The sequence below is a fragment of the Colias croceus genome, chromosome 1 (assembly GCF_905220415.1).
Source record: "Colias croceus chromosome 1, ilColCroc2.1".
In the NCBI taxonomy this organism is placed as follows: Eukaryota; Metazoa; Arthropoda; class Insecta; order Lepidoptera; family Pieridae; genus Colias; species Colias croceus.
Genome location: NC_059537.1, coordinates 6,971,133 through 6,995,041, shown reverse-complemented (window position 1 = coordinate 6,995,041; position 23,909 = coordinate 6,971,133). Strand labels below are relative to the sequence as shown.

At 32.0% G+C, this 23,909-nt stretch overlaps 2 protein-coding genes across 11 annotated transcripts; one reads left to right on the top strand and one right to left on the bottom strand.

The window, feature by feature from the left end:
- Nucleotides 1–6,381: 6,381 nt before the first annotated feature.
- On the top strand, nucleotides 6,382–9,736 carry LOC123698936 (F-box/LRR-repeat protein 2). The gene is made up of 3 exons (XM_045645803.1): nucleotides 6,382–6,557; nucleotides 6,912–8,642; nucleotides 8,893–9,736. The coding sequence occupies exons 1-3, from the start codon at nucleotides 6,540–6,542 to the stop codon at nucleotides 9,136–9,138; spliced, it is 1,995 nt and encodes a 664-aa protein (XP_045501759.1). The 5' UTR covers nucleotides 6,382–6,539; the 3' UTR covers nucleotides 9,139–9,736.
- A 190-nt stretch (nucleotides 9,737–9,926) lies between these two features.
- Nucleotides 9,927–19,796, bottom strand: LOC123698411 (heat shock factor protein). 10 transcript variants are annotated; one of them, XM_045645058.1, is made up of 11 exons: nucleotides 19,557–19,796; nucleotides 18,632–19,090; nucleotides 18,343–18,540; nucleotides 18,019–18,214; nucleotides 17,130–17,736; nucleotides 16,843–16,911; nucleotides 16,394–16,499; nucleotides 14,815–14,886; nucleotides 14,198–14,273; nucleotides 13,455–13,532; nucleotides 9,927–12,438 (listed from the first exon to the last, which is right to left on the bottom strand). In XM_045645058.1, the coding sequence occupies exons 1-11, from the start codon at nucleotides 19,659–19,661 to the stop codon at nucleotides 12,263–12,265; spliced, it is 2,142 nt and encodes a 713-aa protein (XP_045501014.1). In that variant the 5' UTR covers nucleotides 19,662–19,796; the 3' UTR covers nucleotides 9,927–12,262. The 10 variants fall into 10 exon arrangements, with proteins under 10 accessions (XP_045501014.1, XP_045501330.1, XP_045501247.1 ...); XM_045645374.1 differs by having other exon boundaries at nucleotides 17,130–17,622; XM_045645291.1 differs by lacking the exon at nucleotides 13,455–13,532.
- Between the last annotated feature and the right edge of the window lie 4,113 nt (nucleotides 19,797–23,909).

The following is a 23,909-nucleotide window of genomic DNA, read 5'->3' as shown; positions in this document are numbered from 1 at the left end:
AACAGACAGACAGACAGATGTTACTTTCGCATTTATAATATTAGTATGGATTGCTTGAAAATTAATACATCGAGAAATGGATGGGCATCTTTATGTATGGTATGAATTATGAAATAATAAAACATTGGCATAAACAATATTTATTGTTGTGTTCATTTGTTTTCTTAAATAGGTCGAGTGCAGTAGAGTCGTTTTAGGTAGTTATATGTATGTCTTTTCACAAAAAATAGACATAAAATGGCGATTTTATTCTTTATGTAAAACATAAATGTGTTAATTAATAAAAAATATACAATACTTATGACTATATATTGTGAATACATCTTCGTAAACACACGTCAACTCGCACGGCAGCGTTACGTTACCTTTTTATGGATTTTTTGCGTGAAAACACATGAGTGATTTATTGTAGTCGCTTGGGAATGGAAAAAATAATGCTTGACTGTTGTTACAGATTGCATTAATATATTTCTTTGATATATCTATGTGGCCGACTTGGAAATTATAATGAATCACAATTCCATAAATTATATAAAGACAAATTATACTCAAAATAAAATATATTATACACTTATGAGCTATGCTTGATGGAAATGGTTCAAATTTAAACAAAGAATTATTTGATTTAAAATTAAATATAAGGCCATAATAAAATGTAATTTGTTATGCATCAAATCAAATTAAACTGATTAATAGAAAAGCAATAAATAGGCTACAGCGGACGAGAGGTCGACATCTACATAAAACTGTTATGATATGGCTTTACGGTATTTCCCAGCGCGCCGGGCGGAGGTGCGCGCCACCCAAGGGAAATTTCGCGGCAACTCTCTACGGAGCCTGTACAAGTTTTATGGACGACTCCCAACCCCCTACACCCGCGCCGCCATCAACTTCTTATCGCTCCACATAACAACGAATGCGCTCAGAACACCCGACAACATAATTACCCGCCTAGATCTAATACTAATTTAACGTAACAGTGTTCGTAACTGTTTAAACAGTATTAAGTACCTACGTATAAGTTTTAAAATTTAGTTCCCCCAAACAAGGGAATTCCAATTTAGAGACATATTGGATTGAATGTATTAAAAAGTTTTTCATTGAGATGTAGTTGTTCGCCCGGAATGTGCCTTGGTTGAACCGGAAAACAAAAATAATCGGAGCCTGTGTCATTAAAATTTTTCATCTTTATACTTATGCAAGAAAAGACAAAATCCGTTGAGTAATTTGAGAGATTCGAAGGGAAAAACAAGGAAATATGAAATAATTGAACGTTTTCTCTACATAAGTACTAGGTATATTTACACGTTAGTATAACAAAAAATTTGGCATTTTTAATCAATAATAACGAAAATTATTTTTAATTCAGACATAAGTACTAATAATTTCGAAAACAACCGTAAATAATCAAGCATTTGGTGATAAACAATTCAAGATAGAGCAATTTGTTTTTATAGCCTGCTTGGGACAACGAAGGATTAACGTTTTTGCTGAATGTAAAATTTTAATTCCTGGGCATGAGGGAGAACTGCCGGTGTACTGCAATTGACATGTTATTGTACCCAAGTGGACGTGCCTAGATTCGATTGTTCAGTGACACACCATATCCTATTTAATTTTCTTTCTCTATATTAAGCTAAAAATTTGTTATTAAGATAAAGTATAGGAACCTCACAACCTCTGGAAATTAGCACACAAACTGCTGATTTAATAAGTGCTGGAATAATAATGTCGCCGGTAATTACTACTGTTACTTCTAGGAGTTTTATTTTCTTTACTATATGTTATAGATATATCATAGAATAGAAGGATGTCTAAATGAGATATCACCATATAAAGCGTATGATCAGCTGTATCATAAATTTGCATTATGAATATACACATATTATTGAGTTAAAACAAAGGAAATTTATAAGTAAAGACTATAGTGACCGGGATAGTATTGCATTAGGTATCCCAGGAGTCAGTCGCAGAGTCGCAGCATCCTCGCGCTCCCCGCGGGACACATTACGAAAGTACTAGACTCCACTAGATCGATACCTTAAGTTAACAACATTATACCGTTCAACAACAAACTGTATTGTTCTTTAAGCTACTGAATTTTGATACTAGATAATATTGTAACGTATAAAAGCTCATAAGCTTTGTTTTAGATGTAGGTAGATTGAAATTGTAGAGCCATAACCAATGTCTATCTCAATACCACTCACTTAATGCAACATTTGTAAGAGACCTACATTAGAAATTAAAATAAATATGTAATGCATTAATTGATTTGACTATTAAAATGTTTAAATGGTTTTTAATATTTTATTAATAGTCGGAGTAGTTATTTAATTTGGTCAAATCACATCGCATCGGATTACACTGCAATCTTAATATATATATAAATCTCGTCTTAATATATATAAATCTCGTGTCACAATGTTTGTCCTCAATGGAGTCCTAAACCACTTAACCGATTATAATAAAATTCGCACACCATGTGTAGTTCGATCCATCTTGAGAGATAGGATAGTTTAAATCTCAAATCGTTTTAGAGAAAGCGGGTGAAGCCGAGGGCGGTAAGCTAGTAAAATTATATCATTCTCTCATTAGATAATTAATCTTTAATTAAAAAGGGTCTTCATCAAAATAGTGCGAGTTAAATAGCAAACAAAGTAGACGCGAGGCGAGTGAGCCAAACCGCGACGCATGGCAGCGGGTCGCTGATAAAACGTTGATATTAGGGCGCCATGCCACAACAGCACAACCAGTCCATCACACGCCACTTTAGACCTCCCGGTGACGTGCTCGTTAATTTTTAGCCAGTTAAACGCAGCAGCCTGAATGACAATGACGAATCTCAACACTTCTTTGCTCTACATTGTTAAATTGCGCACCTTATTATGTTCATACTATACGTTGTTCATAGTAACGCACAATAATTGAGGCATAATGTTTAGGTTTAATTATAGTTTCACGTTTCAAGTTATTATTGTAGTAGGTAGTTAGATAGAGTATTTTAGTAGTTAGCATAACGTAATTCCCATATCCCAGACGTTTCTTTTCAATACACATATTATTACACAATAAGATATGTTTATACATTTTATAAACCTAGGTATAAAAGGTAAATCCAATTGTTTATTTCTTCCTCCCTAAATATATTTCAAAATCAGTGTCTTTATACTTCCTGTAGCCATATTTATACAACTCTCTGAATATTTGTGATCTCCCAGATCTCCCACATCATGACACTTGCATTCAAATAGAACGTACGGCTATTTTAACCCTAAAACTTTAATGAATATTTGTTTATAAATCTGTCTTTATGAAGAATAGTAAGTGTTGTTTAAAATTCGATCAAAAGTTTTTAATTTCTAGACCAAGAGATGCATAATAGTAGCTGTTTGTAAACTAGCGGTTGTGATATATAATATAAGACAACTCTTTAGGTATTTCGAATTACGCCTCATTATGGATTAATAAAATCGATCCCGCGATATCTATATCATTGTACTCTAATTAATAATTATCATCATTTTAATAAATTAATAGATAACCAAGTGTTGCATTATTTTCGATATAGACTAATATGAGTAAGTATAGAATATAATCTTGAACTTCGGCATTAAGTGTCGCACTGTTATTCTGATGTACATCTTATATCACTATTAAGTTTCATTAAAATTCGTCCAGTAGATTATTTAGTAGAATAGTAGGATTATACCGTTTTATAATTTACAAGTTTGCTTTATTAGGCGACTTAAAAATAAAATTTACTTTAAATCGTCATTTTTATATCGGAGAAAAAAATGTAAAACTCCATGAGGAACTTACGTTTAAGAGATCGAGGTTTAGCCTGCTTCCTTCTAGACATGATCTGGTTAGTTGTCTACCTTCGTTCAGGTCACTTCCTTATATCAACACAAGTGCAGTTCCCATCACATCTAACCACACAGACTATTCTTTACTAGATCCACTTGCACCCACTAGAACGGCAAAGTTTCTAAACCGAAAAGTTATCGGAAGAAGTACGCATATTTTGTCACGTGAGGGATAAAACCCGAACATACAGTTCACCCCGCGCTCACGGAGCTTACTGGCGCCCAACAAGTGGCAATAACAATATTGTAACCTGCCGCGCAAACTCACATAAGACAGAGTTCCCTATCAGCTTCTTGCACCCATTGCTAAACATTCCATAGGTAGCACTATGTGATATGGGATTATAATTTATACTAACAGAAATATTGAATAGGTAAGAGATATTTATAATTATTAAAGTAACCTGCATTTCATCCAAGATACAGACAACAGCCTACTTTGTCTATCACTGTATTTTGTAAATTATTCCTACTGTTATCACATAAACATTTATGTTAATAAAGATTTCAGATTTTCATTGCATTTTCATTTAAATTTATACCCCGCCCTAAGTACGCTAACTTTTCAAATCTAATTCAACTTAATCAAACGGGTCTAAATAATAAGGATTAATTATTTTTATTCACCTACCTACAAAACATAGGTATTATGTATTATATTAAAATAATTTTAAATTCTAATGAATAAATATAGTCTTGTATTTCTAAATTTTTATTGACTTGGATTTGAACTGAAAAAATTAAGGCTCGTATAGAGGGCATAATTTTAATTCTCCATAAATTCGTTTAATTATTTTTACAGACAGAGACACAACCATATCAATTAGCATCCACAACAATTGGTATTTCTTATTTTCATCTTTCTTCTTTGGTTTTTCTTATTTTCTTCTTTATTTCTTAGTTTGGATAATTGAAGTAATTTTTAAAAATGCAATCCTTAACCTAAACCAACCGGGAAAACAAACAAATCTCCTAAACCCAGCCAGCTTTTCATCTTTAAATAGAAAGCTAGCTACTCAGCCCGTTAGCTCCCTGATTTTTGTTTTTCTAAGTAATACTTAACGGTTAAAGACAGATTAAAAACCATCGAAATCTTTTTAGTCGTTTTTAAGAGAAGATATTATATAAATACGTGGTGACACTCAGTCAAGTTTCTTTAAATAATATATTTCATCAAAATACACAGGTACTTACTTCCGTTTGCATTACGCACATAATTTTTATAGTAAGTAGATAGTAAATGATATCTTGATTTATAGAAAAGGAAGTCGACCAGATACTCAATATTGGTATCTAGGAGTACCTAGTCGAGTACGACATCTGTAGTACTATTTACCTACTTATAGATAAGTATTGAAATCTGAAGAGTTATATTTTGTGTACCTAGGTAGGTAATTGCATGTGATTGAAAATCTATTTGGAGTAAATTTATAATTGCGTTACGTAGTAAAAGTGAAGTCCCATGTTCCCTAGTGGGGTAAGGGTCAGATGCTTATATAGGTACATCTCTGTTTCACTGATCGATTTTCTTAAGGGATCAACCTTCTGTGTCCTACCAGTCTGAGACAAAATTTTTTTCTTCGTCTCCACCGGGAATCGAACCAGGACCTCTCGGTGTTACGCTCACGCGTCAACCACCACACAAGGAGGCGGTCAACGCGTTACGTATTAAAATGGTAAAATCTTAAAATGTGAAACATAAGTATTTAATTTTGAGAGCAGCCGACCGATGTTGGGTAAGTTATTATAATTAATATACATTATACATCCATACTAATATCTATTATAAATGCGAAAGTAACTCTGTCTGTCTGTCTGTTACTCAATCTAGCTATTAACTACTGAACCAATTTGCATGAAATTTTGTATAGAGATATTTTGATACCCGAGAAAGGACATAGGCTACTTTTTACGCCGGGAAATAGGATAGGTTTTATCCCGGAAATCCGACGGGAGCGGGACCTATGCGGGTTTTATCTTTGACTGAGCGGGCGAAGCTGCGGGTGGAAAGCTAGTATACAATATAATATGTACATAGATAACATTATTTATATTAACTTTTTCTACATTTTTCTTTTCATTTTGTCTGACTTAGGTAAATAATTGTTTCACAAAATATTGCCCCATCATGACCAGCAGATACCAAGAACTTACAAAGAACTTACTTACTAAAATTCATATTGAACAAAAAGTTACAACGGTGATGGATTTGCACAGCAATGTTTGTGCTACTTACGCCCTCTAGTGAGCCGCTGTAACAATTTTGTAAGAACATGCACAAATCAAACTCAAACCTATAACTGAAAACTGCATCAGAATCGGACCAGTAGTTTTGGATAATTTATTACATTGAATGCCAACCTGTGATGCCAACACAAGACCAACGCGCTTCTATTTGAATTTATGAAAACTAAAAACGAAACGTACTGTTAACAGCTCTGTCGACTGTCGAGCGTTCTGACTTTCAATGTCAAAGTCAATTGACACTTGATAGGTATGATTTTCCGTGTATTTTCCTTCAATTGGATCATTTCAATTGGATCTATCTGAGATCTATACTGTTATTGAATATCAAATATCTTATGGTATATTTAAAAATTTCAAATGCCGGAAAACAGCATGAAAGTGTAATGATAATACGTACTGTATTTAAATTACTGTGATATAAAAATGGATTTGCCTTATGAGGTACGTAACTTTTCTTCCGCAATTAAAACTAGTTTCTTTGTTTGCGTTAATATTGCCTTTATTGCCTACAATTTTTTCACGTGATAACGATTTGCACCTACAAAAGTAATTTTGTCAATGACAATGCTTTCAAATATGCATGATAACAAGGAAAATAATTAAGTAGTATTTATTAACTTCAGATTTTTTGTTACTAGACATATACTTATTACTTACGTTAACATTTCTATATTTATGTCTTTATTTGTAGATATAATAATACCTAAGTGATCGGAGAGGTAGAACCTTTCTTGTGTTATTGAGCTTGAACTATGTTATATACTTATTGGTACTAATATTCATCACTTTTTACAGGTTCTTGTGTATATATTTAAATACTTACCAAAATCCGACAGAAAGTCTGCTAGTGAAACATGTAACGCATGGTACTTAGCAGCAAATGATTACTGTTTTTTGAAGAAAAAAGTAGTTATCCTGTATAAAGTGGATTTAAATTGTGAAACTTCACCATTAGAAATATTTGAAAATTCTGAAATAGTCTATAGCAACTTTCTTTTTAAAGAAGTGGAAATATCAAATAAACTCAACTCCTTTTGGGATAAAAATGGTGAAAATATAAGATGTTTGACACTACAAAACTGTGATGTAAGAGAATTAGTTTTTGTTAATATTTTACAGAAATGTACAAATTTAGAAACATTAAATATAGAAAACTGCAAAGATTTATTCATGTCTGGTTGCCTTTTGGAAGGTAAAACTGATGGTTTAGTGACTGACAGCTTAAAAAACTTAAAATGTCTAAGTTTGTCTGGAAATCAGTATTTAACAGATGCATTGTTTAGCAGATTTGTCAAAACAGCACCATATTTAGAAGAACTAAATTTATCTGCATGCTCTTTACAATTTCATTTGGGCCTAGTGAAGAGGTTCTATCCACCTGGAAGTAATATTTTCGAAAATCCTTCAGAAAGTGTCTTGACTTTCTATTTTGTATTGCAATATTTAGTTACCAGAGTGAAAAATATAAAAAGATTACTATTTTCGAAAACTTTAATAGATGGTGCTGCATTGAAATTGCTATCAGAAACTGAACACTTAAGATTAGAATACCTTCAAGTGTACTCCTGCGACCAGCTAACAAATACAGGCATATTATCATTGACAGCACACCAAATATATTTAAAAGATCTCGATATTGGATTATGTTCTCGAGTGACTGACCAATCGTTGGTATATATTTGTAGTAATCTTACAAACCTGGAAAGTTTAAACATACAGAGGTGCCGAGCTGTTACTGACACAGGAATAGCAGAATTGCAAAAGCTGAAAAACCTTAAAAAGATAAATATCTCACAATGTGAACTTATAAGTAAAGATGGTATTAAAAATGGCATCTGTTTTGAACTAAATTATGTATTAGAAGAATTAGATGTAAATTCTCTTAACCTAGACCAGGATGGACTCATTATGATTTCAGAAAATCTTCCCAATCTAAAGTACTTAGATATCAGTTATTGTTTCAATGGTGTTACAGACAAATCAATACAAGCTATATTTAAAAATCAAATTCTATTGCATACACTGAAGTTAAGTCATTGCGACAAAGTATCAGACGCTGGACTAACAGGCATGGGGAAAATTGATGATGAGACTCAGGATGAACCTGTAATGTCCAACTATAATGAATCTGTCTCTCATAACAGAATACATTTAGGATCCAGGGCGGAAGAAGAGATTGTGCGTGATGCGAAAAGAAAACATGAAGTTATGCGCATGTGCGAAAAGCTGTCTATGGACTCCTTTAGTGGTTACTCTTTGGCTCGAATTAAGAGCCTCAAAGAGTTAGACATCAGTGGTTGTAACCGAATAACAGATGTCAGTTTAACATATGCCTTTGCATTTAAGGAACTTGTAAATATAAACCTTAGCCGTTGTCAACAAATTACTCATGAAGGTATCAAACATCTAGTCAAGAATTGTCCTAGTATTGAATACATTAATTTAATAGATTGCTATAATTTAAAAGATGAAGCTGTAATTGAAATTGTCAAAGGTCTGTACAGATTACAGCAGTTGGAATTAAGGGTATGTACATACAGATATTTTTATTTAATGTTACCATTTATGTGTTCAAATTATTTTTAATGTTATTAAAATTTTAATATTATGTTTACGTTATCACATTTTACAACTGATAACGATTATTTTTATAACTTTCCACCCAGTTATCAGTTGTGATTGCATATTATTTTATTGATTGCATGAATATTCTGTTTACGTCAAATTTACAAGTAGAAACTTAGTCCATATTAATCAAAAATATTTCTTATTATAGGGATGTAATCAACTTACGGATAAGACGCTGGAGGGGGTGAAAAACCACTGTCAGAAACTTAAGTTTCTCGATGTTCAAGGATGTCGCAATATGTCAGCGGAACTTGCTTGCACCATCGGAGTGTTGCCGACCTTGCACACTGTACTCATATCGAAGCCAGGACCTTATATCTCTGATGGAGTAAAGAGCAGGTCTCCAGCTTCCACCTTTCTACCAGCTCTTATGAGAAAATTGCGTTTGCATTAATTTTTTTCTTAAATTGTAATTCTAATTAAGTAATCATTAGTTGCAACAATAATTATTATTAGCACTAATGTTAAATGTCATGTGAAAAAAGTACAAAGTGCAATAAATGTAGATTTATGATATATATTTAAAAAAATAATTTTCTTTTACAATCTAATAAGTATTAACACTAAAAAATTATAAAATTAATTATAAGTATTAAAAATTACTACATATTTTTTGTATTATTCGGGAATGCAAGATTATCATTATCAGAAGCTAATTAGGTACCTAAGTACACACACAATGTTAAACAAATTTAAAGCATAGCTACTAATTTTTTGTTTTCTTTTTTACCACGCCTTGTTTCTTTGTCGACTCCTTGAAAGTCAATTTCGTACAGCTTCAAACGGACTTGAAAAATTGAAACCTTGTACACTTATTTATCATTGATGGGTGATTGATAGATGATCATACAATAATTTCACGAGTTTATCATAAAGCGTGTTTTTTACATACCTATTCATTGTTTAAATATATTTATTAAAATGTTTATGTACCTGTGATAATTGTACCTCATATGTATTAAAATATACATTGTTTTATATTTTCGTTTTAATTTTGACTTAACAAAAAATAATTTTTACTTTCACATGAAATTCATTCTGTTGTTGTATAATTACTAAACATACTAGAGATAGTTTCCAATTTCAATTGCAAAAATGCAGGTACCGCCGAACAGTAGGTAGTTCGGATAATATTTTGATTAATAAGATAAATAAAAGATGTTATTTTTTCAATCCTTTAATACATTATATTTAAAAATAACTTATACATTTAATTTATGCCTATACATATTTAATAATATATTCTATCCTATTAACATTTGTTCGTATTTTATTTTAATGTTATTATACAATGAAGTAATCCTAATTTTACAGCTATAATCCCGTTCCATGGTAAAAAATGCAATTTTTCCTTCCTATGTAATTTTTTTTAAAACCTTTAACCAAATTTACATTAATTATCTATCTACGTACACATTTCAGACAGCATTTTAACAACGGAAGGGGAATATAGCATTCGCATATGATATTCTAAAACAAATGACAGTGGCGCGACCAAAGTTTGATTTGAGTTTGCCGAATCGGTAAAAAAAATCATCCCAGTATCAAAACGAAATATTCGGGGTCGGGCTCGACAACAAAAGCAGTCTTATATAATATAATTATATACATATATACGTATAACTAAAATTATATAATAGCATAATTGATACCAAAGCTAATGGTAAACTCGTCATGTGGCTATTCACATATTTTAAAAGGAACCAGTCCCTTTATTGCTAGGCTGCAACCAGCAAATATATTCTTAGTATAAATCAATTATTTGTGTATGAAAATAAAATAAACTTATCTTCTCAGGGTTATAAATATATTTCATGTGACAAAATGATTCTTAAAAGGTAACAACTTAACGAGTTTTTTGTTTCATCATAAATTACTTTCATACACAAAATGTCGGAATCGAAATCATGTTAAACATTTGTAAATATATATACAAAGATGTGTAATAATTGTCTTATGTACAATACACAAAATATTATAGTCATATTGGGATTTAGCAACATCAATTTACAATTTAATCTTCTAAATAGCGTATATTTTTGCGAATGCAAATTTATTGGTATTTAATATACACATTATAACACGTAATAAACTCTTAACGTAATAGTAACGATATTAGTTAATTAAGAAATTCACGTTGAAATCTAACATTTACACAAACTTAACGAGCATAAACGACACACTAAAAACAATGAAGCAGTCATACTGCTCGTTTGATCAAAGATCATAATATGAGAAATTTATATTATTTAAATTACAAATGCGTATTATACGTCCATGTGAAAAACGTATTTGTGATGTATTTTATTGGGATTTCACCGTATTTATAAAAGCAAAAGATAAAAAGTAAGAACGACCAAAACTTTATATAGGTATTACGTTACCACAAAGAACGTAAAAATATTTGTCAAATGGCACGATATTATATTATTATTCGTTATTTTATGGAAAAGATGCTGTGTATTTATACCTAGTGGTAAATATTTTTATTCGAAAAAATAACTGACTACATATTTATATATTAGAATTTTTAATATTGTAAGTCAAGAAAAAAATCAAACAGTTACCACAAAATAGGTAGCTATGAGTTACTTAGTACAAATTGTTTTAACAATTTCCCGAAAAACAAGTACGTATACATTTTAAAAAGAAATTTAAACAAATTGTTTTTTTTAGTTTAATTTCATTAATTTTAATAATTGTTTGTTTTATATATCATATAGGTATAGAGGCATTGTTTGGTAATGTATAAAAATATCGAACGTTACTTTCATAAGGCACCAAGCTGCAACTATTATCATATTATCCTTTCTTGTGTAGGATAGACATAGATACAAGAAGTATTATGTTGTGAAGTATAATCTGTATTTATTATTTATGCCTTAATTACCTTATATCTACAAATATTTTACATACCTATCTCTAATCATAAATATATTATTGTATATGAGACGCAATATTATAACAAAATTCCAAACAGTTGCTACAGAATATTTGGTACATAAAGTTACATCATGTATGCTACACAATTTCAAAGAAATTCTTTATATTTAATTATAATTATATTTTGTATGAATATTCGTATTTCTTAATTGTACATGACGTGCCCAGTCTATAAACTCTCGTACAAGTAAAAATCATTTTCCCACGTCATCGTGAAATAGAGAACAAACTGTTTTAAAAGCAAAATGATGGTGAATATGTAAGAAATGCATTGAGCGTTTGCTTGACCGACTTAAATAAATCAAATCTTCATTCAGTTATTCATTATTAATTTGAATTTCGACTCGTTATTAATAAGGGGCATCGTTATAAATAGCAAAAGTGAAGTCCACGATGTAAACATGCTACTTCACATATCAAAAATAATTCACGATCACCAAACGTCTTTACCACCGTGCACTTCACTTCACATTTACGAACATATAAATTAGTGAAGTTAAAAAACCCTTTTCGATAAAAATAAGCTATGTTTAATGAGTTTGCGTTAATGACGAGCAGTTCTTCCAGCGGCAAATTCACGGCCTCAAGTATGAAGGCGAGCGAAGTTCGACTTGCGGGGTGTTAAGCGTGGAGCTACTCGGGCTCGGCGACAAACAACCCTCCTGGGAATTCTCACCCTCCAATTCGGGCATAGTTAAATCCTCAAAGTCTGGAATATTCCCTGTATACGAGATTAACTGATTCCCTTCAGCTGAAATTTGCCCAAGAAATATATTAGTGTGTGTTATTTAAGAGGCGTCTCCGGTCACCCGTTATTCTACCGCATTATGTCATTCGTCATTACGTAACACTTGAAAACACGGTCATAACCAGAGAGCCTTGTGCGTTTCGTTGACTATTAGTCCGATTATGACATAGCCTTAATAGTTAATAACTGCAAACTACTGTATGTAATGAAGAGCATAGGAATATTCAAGCAAAAATCAATCGAGCGCTACTGCTGCGAAATTAATGCGTCAAAAGCTATTCGCAAATTCTTTATAATGTTCAGAAATAATTCTATAATATATGCCTTAGGGCTAAAACAAATAAACTAAGATTAAATACAAAATAAAACTTACAAGCAAAAAGGTTTCTGTAAAGAGACTAACCTTATCAATAAAACTATAAAAGACTATATTAATAAAATGTAAAATTGTACCCAAATATGATTATAAGCACCTAAACATATTTTTGGTAATGATAAATAAAAAAATTGTAATACATTAATCAAAAACATATAATTATGGTAGAATAAAATACATACATAATGTAATTTATAATAGCAACTAGTTTTATTTATAAACTAAATACGCTAAGCTTTGATACATTCGTTATAAGCAAAATAAGTTGGCAAGAACGAATTTAACCTTTAACTGAAATAAAACAAACTACACTCGTTTACACCATAATCTTGTCTTGGATTTCATAAATATCATGTGCGGTTTAAGGAAAAATATAATAACTCCGCTCTATTTATATAGATCTATCGTCGTATATTATATAATAGGCATATTGTGCTTAATATGGTTAAAAGAAAACCTTCCCATAACTTCCGCGATACAAAATCACTCTACACATGCGAGAGCTAACTGAAGGTGTTCACTTCAGCAGCTATTTACATGCGGTTTATTAACTTAAAGCTGAGTTACACTACAATTTTACGTGCAAATTAACCACAAACCTAATGTTTCAAATAAAAATGCTAATATGTAATAAGAGTACTACCGTCGTCCTCAGCGAACGGGCTCTGGACGCGATTCTCGTCACAGGTTACATTCGAAATCTCACCTTTCATCTTCTTTGCTTTAATTAACAATTAAAAATTATATAAACCCATTTTAGCTTAGTCAACCTAGTCTATTCGCTTATCGTATCAAACTTAATACTTAAGATTTACGGGCCTAGCTTAAATAACATAGTTTAATATAATATACATTAAACGACATACTATGGTATATCAGCATGATTAGTTGCCACCGGACCTAACCGTAACCCCAAAGGTTTCCACCCTTTACCAAATAAAATATATCCAACATTTTGGGATGAGCGGCGGTGAGGTTTTGTTAATCTTGTGAGTTGAGGTTGAGGGACAGGCTACTTTGCCGACGATGTATCGCTGCTACCGATCAGCCAATCAAAATCAATCATCGGATACTGTTTGGTTGTATCTACAATTTAACATACAAGATAATCAACTGATATTGAAACTGTACAATACTTATGAGTCAGTAGGTGCCCGCTGCGGACAGATACATTCGACGATCTGGAGATATTCAGGTAACCTGCTACAGAATGTATGCAAGATCTAGATTTAGATTAATGAATTTAATTAGCGGTAACAATAACTATGGACTACACAATACAATTCAACAGATGTCAGATAAGTAGATTTTACCGTACACACGTCGCAGCTTGTGTCTAACGTGACAATGAATTATTTAGTTAAGGCTTACCGCCCAGTAACTCACCATTATTGCATGTTTTCGCTCGTTCGTCGGCGGCGTTGTAGGTTAAACCGTAGAAGGGATCGTCAGATCCGAATAGCTGGAATAACATAATATGACATTGTCTTCAAATGTTACAGAAGTAAATCTATTTTAATATAGGGCAAAAAATTCCTCAAAAAGGGTTCCGCTTTCGCGTTAATAAATTGAATGAATAAACTAGTCCCTCTTAAACACACTAATTTGAATATATACTTAATTTTATTGTAAAATACAGTACATGTTAGTTTCATTATTGTTAAATTACTAATTCAAATAAATTTTAAATATTGATAAGTTACTTATACTAAGTACCTATAAGTTTACATTTTCATTTAAATATGAAATTCCGGTGCTATTTACCATTACTAGTTAAAATGTAGAAAAGAATGTATTGAATGCGAAGTGTCCTATTTTTCGCAACTTAATCATATTTACTTTCATTGAAATAAAAACAATCATGTTGAAAATATGATTTGTCTCAAAAAAAAACTGTTTTTACATTTAGTCGCCATGTCTGCCCTATTCGTGCGGAACCCAAAAAAAAAGACATAAATGTCTAGAATTACATAATAAAATGTCAGTTTAAATTTATTTATTACATGTTCATTTTGAATGTGATGAAGTAAACTTGAGTTGAGACACATCGTCGTCTGTACGCTTGTATCAGCATTCTATGGACAATACATATCTTTTAGAAAACAATTTCAAGTAACTATGTATGTGTCGTGGTCATATCGTAGATTTGATCATTTCATGATATGAGTGGCCATTTCACGAAATGGTCGCATATCGTGAAATGGCCAACATAGTTTGATCAGATCGTTAAATCGTCAACGTTTCACGATTTGGTCATCCACATTTGGCCAGATCGTATAAAATATAAAGAGTCCATAAAATATTAAAAAAATTCAGAATAACTATATTCTAAAAACTTGTTTAATGTCATTTAAATTAGTGCCGCGGCAGCGGCCGGCGAATGCCAGAAACGAATCGTTTTTGCAATAGAAAACAATTAGGTTAGGTTAGGTTACACTTTGATAAACAACGCACGAGCCGAGCGAGCAAAGCGAGCGTGCCGCGGCAGCGGCCGGCGAGTGCCAGAAGCGGATCGCTTTTTAAAAAACAAACAATTATAATAATATAGTAGTAGTTTCTTAAATTATTTTATTTAAGTCGCATTTTTTCTTAAATACATATAAGATATCCACATTTTCCATAGTACTCGTACCTCTTCGTCGTAAATTCTTTGCTATGACTTTCTTCATAATATTGTTATTAAACGAATTATGAAGTTTTTAACTGCGAATAATTTAATTTTCGCCAGCGGCCGCCATCTTATCACATAAACACAGAGCTTGCAGCGCCTCTACCAACGATTAATGTAACTATTTTACGATATGATCAAATAATTTTGGTCATTTCATGAAAAAACCGTGCGTTAATTGGCCATATCGTGAAACGATTTCTTATCATTGATCTGCCCAAACCACATCATGATGTGGCCAAACTAAATTGGCCATTTCACGATATGCGACCATTTCGTGAAATGGCCACTCATATCATGAAATGATCAAATCTACGATATGACCACGACATATGTACCTATAAAATCGCTACCTATAATTATTTTGTTTACCTACACCGCGAATCAAATTATTGAAACGAGTTTAATAGAGGCGATGTTTTGCTCAATACACGTTCGATATGCATTCACTATCTATAGAGTGTATCGATATACGAATGTAGGTAATTATATAGTCGACCCGTTATAACGTTGCCGGGTGGTTGGGGGAGCCAGTCGGCGGTCGCACAAGGCTTCGCACGCGGCCCCTACACGTTAGCTGCAACGTGACCTGCCACAGTGCTACCAACATTAGCGCGCGTAACTTCACTGTTTACATCGCGGCACGTTTGTGTGCGTGATGTGTCTGCGTGTTATCGCAACATTCAATACTTCAAATAAACGCGGCAAACGGAATAGCATAACATCGTAAAATAATAAATGTTGTGTAATTCATATACATGGATTGATTATTGGTTTTATATACACACTTTATGTGTATAATTAATAGAATTACTGAGTTATTAAATGTACAGTTAAAATATAAACTATATTTTCCGAAACATGCGAATAAAAAATGTTGGAATGTAAAATTATAGTATGTTTATTGCACTTACCCCTAATAGCGTGTTGGTGTCTAAAGAGTATGTGTCACTTCTGAGCAGCTCTCGTAATGACTCCAGATCAGTTTGCATTGAGTCCAGATGGTCATCAATATCATTCCTGAAAAATAAATTGCTTTATGCCAAGTATTCCCTTTCACCTAATATTCAATGTATCAAGTTATAAATATATAAATATGTTATTTTTTTTTTTATATAAAAATAACACAATATTTGGGAATTTTTATAAAAGGTTAATAAGACTCTTATTTGATTGGGTATTAATGATACATTTATATCAAGCTTATTCAAGAGCAGTCTATTATAGATACTTATTGATATATTTTAACTCAATAAATTTTTAGAACATTATATTTATTTAACTATTCACAAGTCCAGTGTCAATAAATATTTATAGTAGGCTACTAGAGCAATATTGTCGAATTAGAAGTCATTTCACATACTTGTTTGAATTTGATCCCAAATGGGATGTATATTCCTCTCTGTTTTGGTTGTTGTTATCTCGTCTATACCTGAATACCGAAATCACAATACATTGAAACTGAGGCAATATTATAAGGTGACTTATTGTATAAATTAATAGAACATTTGTATTTTATTTGGCCCAAATCCCTTCTGTCTCTTTCAAAGGTGTCTCAGATAAGGAAAATATGCCACAACAAACAACTTTTATTTACTATTTTTTTAGGTATTGTGGTTTTTAATGACAGATAGATAACGAAATACTCACATAGTCTGTAGTTTATTTATGTTTGCATTATTGTGTACCGTTGCCAAAGTCATATTATTCCAGTCAAATTCATCCTGCAGTTCAGTCTTTATGTCAGCCAAGTTAATATTTTGAGAATAATCTTTGGATTTTTTCGTCTTCTTTCCTGATGTTTTGGCAGGTTCAGCTACTTTCTCCACTTTGATATTAATTCCTCCAAGCATTTCATCCTTTGATGTGGATACAATGGGGTCGCTTCCATTTATGACTTCATGCAGAGCATTAAGTTCTTCCGATGTCGCAATACCAGCATCGCTGACTGAGTCATCACTAGCGAATATTTCAGCTGGTAGTTTGAAATCAGCAGATGGATTCATTGAATTGAAATTATTTGCTGTCAAATGAATTTTGGCTCCTGTGATATTTTTCTTGCCATTGCTCTTGGCTTTTGTTTTGGATGTGCTGGGTGATGTAGTGGCCAGATTATTCACTCCTTGCTCCATTGAAGCCTGACCTATTGGAGATGTAGAAGTGTTTGTAGGTAATGGAGATGTAACAATAGGTTGATTACTAGGAGCTTGTAATGGGCCATTGCCATTATTGATTGGGTATTTTATTCTTGATCCATCTAAAGACATTATATTTATTATAATACCAATAAAGAAACGGTAATAAAAATAATTAATATATGAATAAAATAAACGAAAACAAATACAGCTTGAAAAAATTCCTTTGTGAAAATAGCATAATGCAACAATGAATCTGATTTTAATATTAAGATTTACTCACCTATGTTTTCCTAGTGTTTAATGCTTAATGGGTTTTAGATAGTTAAAAGAAATAATATGGAATTGTTAAAGGATTTGAACCATTAAGTCAATTAGAATATGACTATAATATGATGACATACCTGCTTCCAAGTCATCACCATCTTCCATGGTGACATGGTACTGTGTATTCAATGTAGCAGGATCAGCATTGTTCAAGGTCATGACTGGTGGTGACAAACCCACAGTCACAAAGCTAGCTGGGTACAAGGAATCTTGGGAAGCTTCATTGTGCAATATGTCATCATGTGCCAGTTCATGTATTGTTGGTCCATCCTCCTAAAATTTATGACCTTTATAAGTTGAAAAGATGGGGTACCAAAAAATTACATTTAATGATTTAACATTTGATTAAATTCTTAAATTACCAACATATAATTACATACTATTTAAAAAAATAAACAAACCAAGTTATCCTCATTTATATCGTCTAATACAGTCTCTTTATCAAGTTTAATGTTTTTTACTTTGCCTGGATAGGCATCATTTGTGTTGTGTGCTGCATTGTTGATCATCAATTGGTATGGCCTCTTTACACCTACATTATTGCCATTTGAAGTAGGTGCTCTGGATGGTTGTACAAGTGACATTAAGAACTGTATCAACTGCAACAAATAAACATATGATTTTATATAACATCCTCTTCAATCAAAATACATATTAGTATGACACAGCAATAATAGTTAATCTACTTACATTGTTTACAATCTGTTGTTGCTTGATATGCTTCTGCCTGAGAATGGCCACCTCCCTCCATAAAGCCTCATTCTCTTGTTTCATTGCACTAAACTTGGCATCAAGACTTTCCTGTTTGCCTTTCATTTGTTTGACATCAGCCAATACTTTGTTCATTAATTCTGGCTTTAAAAGTATTTTCTCCCCACTCTCACTGCTAGCTACAATGGACTTTGGATTTGCAATTTTTCTTTTAATGTGTTCCAATAAGTAAGCATGTCCACGCATAAAACAAGGATGAGAAAATTCAATTTCATCTTTCTCATATCTCAGGCCACCATTTTCAACAGATGTGATTTTGTGAAAGCCATACATATTCAATTGTCTGATGAAACTAGCCATATTGTTGTGTTTGTAGTAAAGTGGTAAAAGGTCTCTGGCAAAATCAGCTTGACCTTTTATAACAAATGTTTTCCCTCCCTAAAAAAATATACCATATTATATTCCTCCATATATTTAAAGTTAAATTTAGTATCATTGATATGTTAAATATCATTCTTAGTATCCAGTTTAAGGCAATAATAAGTATCATATTTTCAAGATAAACTATCTACTCATGAGTAATTATATTATTGTATTTAATGTATTCCTAAATACGTATACAAAATATAAAGAAATACACCTTTTTTGCTTTGTATGGAAAGTAACGAAACGTAAAAGGTATGCTTGCACAAAATTTAAATCCTAGAGCATGGTATAAAACGTGACACCAACTATTTATTTATCAAGTTCTCAATGACGTTTTGTCAGCTGCGTCTAGCATATAGGTTGTTAAAATCACTTTCTAATGTAAAAGCCTTATCATATTGTATATAAATAATGCACATATTTTATGAATACTGTAAAAAAACGAAATTGTATAATTTAATAGTGGAAAAATACTTACTGGACTCCATGAAATCAGATGATTGGTCTCTGAATCATTTACCAATTTCCATAGTTTTCCCAAAAAAGCTGGGACACTAGCTCCTATTTCAACTATTGAACGCATTGTAAAAACCCAAAACTTTTATATTACACTTTATCCGTAAAATTCAATGTTATGTTTTAATAAATTATTTCGGTGAAATACGTATCTATCCACGAATCGCCATTTAATTTACTAACACATACACACAATAATAAAATTGTATAATGATAGCACACTACAATAATGCGTACTCACACATGGATAGAATACATTAATTGCTCTTAGCATTTAGCCAACACAAATATTTTGCGAATTATGCTCGCGTTCAAAATTACAAATGTCAAATTATTATTTTTATGCTAATATTCTTATTACAAGCAGCAAAAAATCTCCAAAAGTCGTGAAAATTGAAATCAATATGTCATATAATATTATGTACTGATGCAGTTTTATGGCCCGTGCAAAAAAAAAAAAACAATAAACCTTATTGCATATGTTCTTATAGTATAATAAATAGGGTCAACTCATCTAATTCTGTGACAAATCAGAATATGATAAAAAAAACAGGTTAAACTTTATAAATTTTATTTTTATTTTTAATAGGAACATTAACCAGTCTTCTTTTTATCATATGAGCAAGTGTAATCTTAACACATATGAATTAATCCAGCGTAAAATGAGCTTAATCAAACCGCGATGACTTGTCTAATTCTGTGACAATCACTATAATTCGGTGATAGTACTTCTCTAATTCTGTTATAACCGAATTATGCGAGTATTTATTATTTTTGAACACAAAAGTAACAAGAAAATAAAATTAATAAAAAATATAACATATTGAGAGTAATAATTATGTATTTATTAATCAACGAGAAACTATCAAAAGCGGGGAACAATAAAAAACAATATTGGACTTTATAAATTGTTTGTGTGTAGTGTGTACGGACTCATTTTTGACTGCAGAATACTTTGAATTGCGGATGTCAGGGTTGTTTCATTATATTTTCTATTTTTATTTTTGTCTTCCTCCATGCTGTCTAAAATAAAATAAAATAACTCACATAATTATGTGATAAAAAAAATAACGGACTTTTTTAAAATGCTTGAAAGCGATCCCACTTTTTTACCTGAGTAAAAATAATTATTTTCTGACTTAAACTACTAATGTATACGTACTGAAGACAATTATTAATACACGAAATGAAAATAATAAAAGTTTGCTTGGTTAATTCGGTGACACTGTTTTGAGTTGCAATCTTGAGAATCGTTAACTTTTTGAACCCAGGAAATAAGGTATTATGCAAAAACAAATGAAAAATTACTAAAACCCTTGTCGGTATCAGCAAATATATGTTTTTAACAATTAATTGTCAAAATATCATGAACTTAAACTCATATTTTCTATTTAAAATTAATTAAATAATGACAGCATAGTCGCACGCTACCGGTGAAACGTCAAACATGGCGGGCGCAATGACAAATCCCGTGATTGTTACTATTTCACTCGCACGATCATAACAAAAATTTGCACACGAAAAGAAGCTTTATTACCCTATCATAGGGTTAATTTTAATGTATTGGATTTTACTCCTATAACGCTGTGTAAGAGTCCAAATGTTGTATCTCCGAATTAAGTGAGTCACACAATTAGGTGAGTTTACCCTACTATCTATAGAGTGCGAACAACGAAGTGGGAACAGTAGGCACAGGTGGGAACAACACGACGTTCCCGCCGCTAATGCTCGTAGCTTAGGCTCGTAGTCGTGGTTGAGTGCTAACGAAGTGCGTTTCTCTAGGGATTTTTGAAGTGAAACTTCTTTATCGGGGTTGGACAAAAATTTAGTGTAATATTTTTGCGTTACGCGTGACATTTTTGCGTTACGCCGTACGCGTGACGTTTTTGCATTACGCCGTACTCGTGACATTTTTGCGTTACGCGCCAACTTTTTCTTATCCCTACCACGCGTGATTCGACGTATACTTTCTCCAGCGGAGTAGGGATAGCGTATCGTTTTAACGTACGTCCTACCACTTTACTTGACCGTTTTTCTATTGCACTCGTATTTATTTCCAACGCTAGAGCGTAGACTAACATATTTCTGTAATATTGTGTATATAGTAAATTATTTTATGAAAAATAAGGTCATAAAGAAGTTTTACTTCTTACGTGTGTACTCTAGAGTACACGCACACATTTTTTTTTTTCATATTTACGAATAAACATGGTGAAATGTGCAGTTCGATCTTGCAAGAACGATACTAGAAAAAACACAAAATTGAAATCCAGTATCACGTCATTTCATCGGTAAATCGATTGTTGTATTTATTTTTATAAATCTTCTAGCATCGCGGGGGTGAATGGGAAGTGGAAGGCGGACACGCGCAGGCTCGCTCGCGCACCCTTCGCTCACCTCACTGCCGCCACGTGATCGTAGTGATGTGACTTGACTAACGCTGTACTCGATAGTTTACAAGAAGAACTATATTTTAACATAATATTATTTATTTAACTTTTAAACTAAAACTCTTTAAAAAATATATTAAAAATAATTTTGTTGTATGTTTTGTATCATACACTTTCTAATATTATGAATGCGAATGTATTATAGTGTAAATGTAGAGTATGTAATGTTACGATATTATATTTTAACCGCTAAATTGATTTTTGAAGATTGTGGTAGGTATAGAATTGTTAAAATTGAATAAAAAAATTATTAATATTGTTTATTATTTCATTTTAAATTATTCATTATTTCTTATTTTTATTTTTTAAATACTATTATTATTTGATTTATTATTAAAATAGTATTAAACCGATCTTTTATTTTATTAACTTTAATATTTAAGAAGTCCACACGTTTTTCAGATATTCCAATTAAACATTTTTTTGGAACTACTTATAATAATTATGAATACAAGACATATTTAAATGGAATAAACACACTTTATTCGCTTGGCAAACAAATTTAAAATTTCATATTTATACTTTATTGATTATTCATACATTTCTCCTTTAATAACATATTGAACATAAAATTTACTTATGATACATATTTATTTAAATAACTAATCGATAGCTCAACACGCAATTGATATCTACCCATCCCCTTCTTGCCCATCCCTATTTGTCACACACACATCTGTATAGTACCATAGATCTGTGCTATAGCTCATCTGCCTACGATGCACACTTATAGATAGGGAGGTGAAGAGGGGAATTTTCTGTAATACTTGAGCGTGGCAGTTTAAGATATGAGAGATACCTTAGACCTAATAGAACAACCTTGTTATCTATTTAGCTCTATATGTAGTGACGCGCGCCTAGGATAGACGATCAGATTAGTAAAAAAAATCGATAGTCTGAAATACTCGAGCGCGTCAGATTAAGATATTGGGGGTTGATTTTAGTGTTTTAAGACTAAATTTAACTAATCTGACCATAAGTCCTTGACGCCGCCGAGTTATAGGGTCGCGAACTTGTACAAAAAAAAACGTTAATCCGGCATTCTCGAGCGCGATTGTTTTTATTTTTATTTTGAAGAATATAATCTAAAACTTACTAAAAATACAAAATCTGCCGGTTTCCGCATGACCGGAAGTCTGGAGGAGCCATTTCATCTTCCAAAAAACGCGTTGCAGCATATAAGTCGCGAACTTTACTTTTTCCAAAAAAAAAGTTTAAATAAACAAAAAAGGTAGATAATTTTATTTTACAAAAAAAAAGGTCTCTTTTCATTTTTGTCCAAAGTTAAAACTTTTTTTACTTGAAGCATCGTAAAAAGTCAAACTCCCGGTTTTTTGTGTACATATCTCGAAAACTGAGGGAGTTAAGAAAAATTGATATGAAATAACGATGATTAAAAAAAAGAAACCCACAAACCTTTTTCGGTCAGATTAAGAGAACCCATCAACATTTTTGTCAGATTAAGAAAATATGCTTTCAGGATACCGAGATAAACCTCCCCTATGAAAATCTGACGCGCTCGAGTATTTCAAAAGGACTCTTTTTTTCTGCATTTTCAAAAATTCATCATAACTTATCGTCATGTCGTAATCGTCAGTTTTTTTAAGGGGAGCTTCCTTGGGGCCTACTTACCACCCCTTCCGAAAATCTGACGCGCTCGAGTAATTTTTTTTTTGTGCATTTTTGACGAATTTATATGCTTAGCCCCACCACGCAAACCGGCAGATTAGTATACCGTTGTTATCAGAGGGACTTGGGGCATACGTAGTATGAATATCTGACGCGCTCGAGAATGCCCAAGTAACTGTTTTTTTTTACATTTTTGAAAATCCGTACAGGCCAAACCCACCGCTAAAATGGTTTTT

Bases quoted from the DNA above. Each gene is read 5' to 3' on its own strand.
- LOC123698936 (XM_045645803.1), top strand. The intron at 8,643-8,892 runs GTATGTACATAC...TTCTTATTATAG, and splicing joins TACAGCAGTTGGAATTAAGG to GGATGTAATCAACTTACGGA.
- LOC123698411 (XM_045645058.1), bottom strand. From the start codon at position 19,661: ATGCGTTCAATAGTTGAAATAGGAGCTAGTGTCCCAGCTTTTTTGGGA. The intron at 17,737-18,018 runs GTATGTCATCAT...TAATGTCTTTAG, and splicing joins TGGTGATGACTTGGAAGCAG to ATGGATCAAGAATAAAATAC. The intron at 14,887-16,393 runs GTAAGTGCAATA...TATTGTCCATAG, and splicing joins ACACCAACACGCTATTAGGG to AATGCTGATACAAGCGTACA.